At 41.5% G+C, this 6,000-nt stretch overlaps 1 protein-coding gene across 1 annotated transcript in view; it reads right to left on the bottom strand.

The window, feature by feature from the left end:
- Positions 1-6,000, bottom strand: part of PPP4R1 (protein phosphatase 4 regulatory subunit 1) — a 55,246-nt gene that overhangs the window by 5,658 nt on the left and 43,588 nt on the right. Inside the window, exons 12-14 of the mRNA XM_026078806.1 lie at positions 5,029-5,214; positions 3,308-3,469; positions 2,617-2,717 (exon numbers count right to left, since the gene is read on the bottom strand). Coding sequence (XP_025934591.1) covers positions 2,617-2,717; positions 3,308-3,469; positions 5,029-5,214 — 449 coding nt within the window. The remainder of the gene's footprint in view (positions 1-2,616; positions 2,718-3,307; positions 3,470-5,028; positions 5,215-6,000) is intronic.

Here is a 6,000-nt window from a genome sequence, read left to right as displayed (position 1 = left end):
CAAAACAAATACTTAAATGTACCAAATGCACCATAACAGCTGTTAACCAGGTCTCTCAAAATTGCATTCAAAAGATGCACTGTAATTGATCTTTACAGCATGCTCATTTTATCATTCCTATTCAAGAACATTGCTGAAATAAAACTGTGCAATATGAGCATGCATTTACATTTTATAGAACAAATCATGGGAACATAGGAAAATTCAGGCTGGAGGGGACCTTCAGGAGCTCTCTAACCCCCTGCTCAAGCAGTGATGGCTCTGAGGTCAGGTTGCTCAGGGCTTTATTCAACTGAGTCTTGAAAATTGCCAAGCATGGAGCCTGCACAGCCTCTAGRCAGCCTGTTCCAGTGCCTGGCTGTCCTCAGAGTGAAAAGTTTTTCCTTACATCCAGTCCGAATCTCTCATTTCACTTTATGTCCAATGCCTCTTATCCTCCCACCGTGCACCACTGAGAACAGCCTGGCTCTGTCTTCTTGCTAACCTCCCTGCAGGCACTGGGGGGCTGCTGTCAGGTGCCCCTGAAGCCGTTCTGTCTCCAGGCTGAACCAGCAGACTCTCTTAAAAGGACAAGTGCTCTAGCTCTGACCATCCTGATGGCCCTCCACAGAAGTCAATTCAGTTTATTGACATCTGTCCTGTACTGTGGGGCCCTGAACTAGATCCATTGCTCCAAAAGCAGTCTAACAAGTGCCGACTAGAGGGGGCTAATCACTCCCCTTGACCTACTGGCCATGCTCATGTTGATTAAGCCCAGGGTGCTGTATAACCTTCTGTGCTGCCCAGGCACACTGCTGGCTCATGTTCAGTTCACTGTCCTCTACAATCCCCAGGGCCTTTTCAGCAGAGCTGCTCCCCAGGCAGTCAGTCCTCAGCCTGTTTCATTGCCAGGGGCTCTTTCTTTTCATGTCCAGGACTCAGCATCTGTCCCTCACTGGATTTTGTAAGGCCCCTGAATGCATCAGCTGGTCTCCCCGATTTGGTGTCATCAGCAACCCTGATGGGAGTGCACTCTGTCAACTCCTCCCCATCACTGGTAAAGATTGTTAAAGACTGGAGAGGTTCCAGGACAGACCCCTGCAGTACTCCACTTACGACTAGACTCCAGGTAGAGTAAAACCCATTAGCAACCACCATCCAAACCCAACCATCCAGCTAGTCGTTTTATCCATCTAGTTTCCACCCATCCAGACCATAACGTCCTAACCTGGATACAAGCATACTGTGAGAGCATCAAAAGCCTTACTAAAGTGAAGATAAATGACATTCGCAGCTCTCGCCTTGTTCAGATTCAGTCATATCATTGTTGAAGGCAGTCAGGTTGTTCAGACATGATTTTCCCTTGGTAAATTCATGCCATTTTTATGAAGGAGTCCTCCTCCTTCACGTGCCCAGAAATGGCTCCCAAGAGGACCTGCTCCATCATTTCCCCAGGGATGGACGTGARGCTGATGAAAGTGCAGTTCCATTGATTATCCTTCTGGCCCTTTTTAAAGATTGGTACAACATTCGCCTTTTTCTAGTTGCTGATGACCTGCCCTAATATCCACAGCCTTTCAAAGATGATAGAGAATGGCCTCGCTATTACATGAGCCAGCTCTCTCAGCACCCTCACTTGCAGCCTACCTGATCTGATGGACTTCTGTGATTTGCTCTCAAGTAACCCCTCAGCTGTTCCTCAACCACCCTTGAACTTTGCCTCCAAGCACAGAGGCCTGGGAGCGATTGTCAGTGAAGACTGAGGCAAAGAAGGTACAAAGTACCTCAAGATTATTTGTGTCTGCTGTCACTAAATCACCAGCCCTATTCAGCAATGGCCCCACATTTTTCTTGTTTACTCTTTTATTGTTAATGTAGCAGTTGCTACATCTTGATACCCTTGCAAGTCTCAGCTCTAGCTAGCTTTGTCTCATTATGCTACATGCCAGAGCACTGAGCCTGAGCATTTCTAAATTCCTGATGTCTAGTCTGTCCCCACTTCTACCTCCTATATAATGCCTTTTGGTATTCAAGCTCAGTCATGAGTTCCCTATTTAGTCAAGCCAGGCTGTTGATACGTCTACTTGTTTACTGAGTATCAAGATGGACCATTCTTTTGCTTGGAGGATGCTGTCGTTAAAGACCTGTCAGCTTTCCTGAGCAGCTTCACCCTTCCCCTGGGATCTAATCTACCAGTTCCATGAAAAAGCTGAAGCCTGCTCACATGAAGTCTAAGGTCCATACTTTGCTACTTGCTTTCTTCACTCCCCTGAGGACCTTGATCTCCTCTACTTCATGAATGCAGCAGCCTGTTCATCAGACTCAGCAACTTGAAGTCAAATTGCTAAAACACTTCTACTAATTTAAAAAGGAACTGGATGTGGTCCTCTCTTATGGCAGCTTCTTTTTTATAGAAGGGTAATGTTTTCAATATACGGTGATGGAAAAGACATTCCCAACTGTTATAAGTGATACACAATTATTGGGAATTTTGAAATGAGGAGGACAAGTGGAGAAGGATAAGGATAATTCACTAATTAAAAACAAAATGAAGAATGTCACTGTAAGACATTTGTTTTATGATTTTAATGTTTTAAAATGCCCACAAGAAAAACAAACACTCAGGCAACCACTTACTCAGCCAGCTCTGCACGGAAACGCCAGTTCCTGCTGTTATCCGTCACTAGGAATTCCTGGAGCTGATAAAGATATTCTCGTCTTTTGTCAAGATGAAGCAGCTGTAACAGTAAACGTAAAGAAATGTAAGTTACAAACAAGAAGCAGATGGAACAAGAGGCTTAAAAGACAACTAAGGAAAGCTTGCTTTGATTCAAAAATTAATCTTTAGCAATAGTTCTGCTTTTCTGGGCTAAACTGTACCATGCTTAAGTCAATGAAATCACACGAAGTACTACTGTAGGCAAAAATCTGACTTTCTTCCTACTTTTTCTCTAGGAAATAAGAAAGCTAAGCAGTAAAGCTAGAACCAGTTTTAAAGGTTTTATGATTTGTGTTTTTCAGCTCCAAAAAGAACACAGTTGTAGAAAAACTCCTAAAAAGTCTGAGAAGAAAATTGCTACCAAGAGGTTAGAGCCATCAAAAAACTTAATACAAACCACTGGTGCCCATACATAGAATACATATGCACAGACCAGGTTCTTCAGAGAAATAAGCAACACAAATCTCCTGCAAAAGATACTCCAGTATTCAACAGACATTTTTATACATTCTCAAAAGGGTTATATTGGTTATATTAAAAAGCAAGTGTAAACAAAGAAATGAAGCAAAATAGACAATTTAACTGGACCAAAGCTGAACACAGACACACCTTCAGAAAGTCATGCAAGTGTTTAAGCACGCCTATCCTGACTTCATCTAGGTCTTTTAAAAAGCCATTGAAGACAGGAACTAAATCTCCAGCTGTGAGTTGGTCTCCGAGGATCACAGCAAGTTCATGTATAGAAAATGCTAGCGTCCGCCGAACTTTCCACTGTAAAGAAAAAAAAAATATATATATATATATATATACACACACACACGTTTTATTAATGAACCATCCCAAGTGCTCCAATTTAATCTGAGGGTCAGTATCCATATCAGATTCTCAGAGAGCTACAGTGCTTACAATTCCATTTAACAGTTGCGTCCCATGTGTTGGTGTGTCCCATTTAATGATTTAAAATAAAATTAAATATTAAAAGGAGAGAGAGAAAGGAAAAAGAGGAGAAATTATCATCTTTGAACTGTCCATTAATATGTTCCAACTGAGTATCAAGGAATTAGGCAAATAAAAGCAACAAAAATATTTTAAGTTTCCGGTGCAGGGAAGGAAAACAGTATTCCTGATAATTACTCTTTGCTTCACATTCTTCTTGGGTAAATTAGTCCCATACTGCTGTGCTATCACTCAATTTATAAAGCAGAACAAGAAATATATTCCATGATAATTCAGCTGGAATCTTTTAGCTTCCCTAACAGATAGTTTCATGCATACAGAGTGCTGAGCAGTCCACAACCAGTAGAGCTTTTACTGGCCCTAACTTGAGGGAGCACTGTTTTAATGGATTAACTATTTAAATTAAGTCCTCTTAAAATAAATAAATAAATAAATAAAAATAAAATTGCATCTCTCCTTTAACCAGCACTTTCCAATTAGCACGGGTACTGTTTCTTCACCTGGATTGGTGACTCAGTTTTAGTTCAGCTTAGACTGGTGATAAACTCAGGACAGTTTAAAATACAGACTAATTTATTTTTACTTATGTTTTAACTTATTATTTGGTTGTTTTTAATGGCTGCAAAACATTTTGGAAAATATGAGCAATATCCATGTATGAAGTTACTCACTATGTATCACTGAGAACTGCTGCTCTGACATAGCAGCAGCAAGTTCAAGAGGGGTGAAGTAGTCTGAGAACGCTTATAAAAGAAAGCATCTCCGAAAAAGGAAGAAAAGGAGGACTGGAAACAACTATAAACCAACAGTGAAATGCACAAAGCTGCCTCCTTACCACCTGAAAACAAGAAAAACACTGCTATTTCTAGTATTTGTTTTTAAAACAGCAATGTTGCATTATGATAGTGATGTTACTCCCTTATGACTAACTGGATACAGCATCAAAAGGCCAGAGCTCAGCGTGAGGCTGACTCACTGAGCTCCAGACATGCCTGCGGGGGCACATGTCTGCTCACACACAGCAGCACAGCCTGAATTCTCATACCTGTGAGAATTCCAAGCACTGCCACAACATCTCAAGTTAGCAGAAGAGACTAGAGACCTCTCCTCACATGCCACCAGAAAACCACCTCCACGAATGCACCCAAACCAACCCCCCACACTTGCTTTCTATCTGAGCACCACACACTCCCAGCTTCCTCCAAGACAATGGTTACATTTTCAGTCATGGTGTGAATAACTAACATCAGCAACAGAAAACTGCACCTAAAAAACAGAGCAACCTAACACCCAGTATACCAAAATGTCATCATGAAAGTTCACGGATAATTCATTGTCAGAGATTTTCGAGCTAAAGAAAACATCCAGCATACCTGCATGTCAGATGCCAGCGTCTCATAGGTGTCTTTCAAACAGTGCCAATTCTGTCTGCCTAATGTAAGTGCCACACCAGGCAGGCTGTAGGCACAGTGTTTGGCAATCTCAGTATCCACTGTTTGTGCGCGAGATGGATCGGTCATTGATAAATACTGATCCAACAAGGCTTGAGGTACAACATCCTGTAGTAAGAAAAAGGGCAGTTTACACTATTTTCAATAAATCCTCACACAGATCATTAAAATTTCAGGGCACACAGTCAGAACAGTATTCTACAGTTGTGTGAAAAAATGTTATTTAACTAAAATCTCTTGATAAGAATGCAAAAGTTTTATAATTCATAAAAAGCTCCATCAGTAAAAGAAATGATGACGTTTGGGGGCTATCTGAAAATATACAGACTGACATAACAGATGAGTGGATGGATCACTGTCTACTTAGGCAGACCAAGAAAATAAGAGACTATAATCTACTTTTCTACAAACATTCAGACTCGCAGGCTGTGTAAACAGGGCACAAAGTCTGCCCATTTTACCTCATCCATAAAAGGAGCACGACTGCAAATGACAAGACTTGCTCAAAAATCGTTTAACTATTCTTTCCCAAATCTTGTCTTTTGGAGGAGGGGAGAGAAGAAAGACAAATTAAAATGCCTTGGGGAAGGAAGTCGGAGGGAGAGGTGGCAAAGTATATAAGGTGTTCAGTACTGCTTCTGAACTCCCTAAATAGCCAGGGAGGAATAGGGAGGAAAAGGATTCTCCAGAGACAAAGAGATCTAGTGAAGACCAACCCGCCTCTCCACTGAAAAATTAAAGCATTTAAAATAAAATGATGTGAATACCTCTTTGTGTTGACTTTAACATTTTCTTTGCCTCAGCTGCTGTCAGTTTATCTCAGGCACTAACTCTCCCCAGTGGGGTGCACAAGAACATTTCCCTAACACACAGCTGCTGAATAGCACAGCTCAC

This window comes from Apteryx rowi, unplaced genomic scaffold (genome assembly GCF_003343035.1).
Source record: "Apteryx rowi isolate R43461 unplaced genomic scaffold, aptRow1 scaffold_489, whole genome shotgun sequence".
NCBI classification, from domain to species: domain Eukaryota; kingdom Metazoa; phylum Chordata; class Aves; order Apterygiformes; family Apterygidae; genus Apteryx; species Apteryx rowi.
Note: the sequence above shows the minus strand (reverse complement) of the source record. Positions and strands in the feature narration are given on the sequence as shown.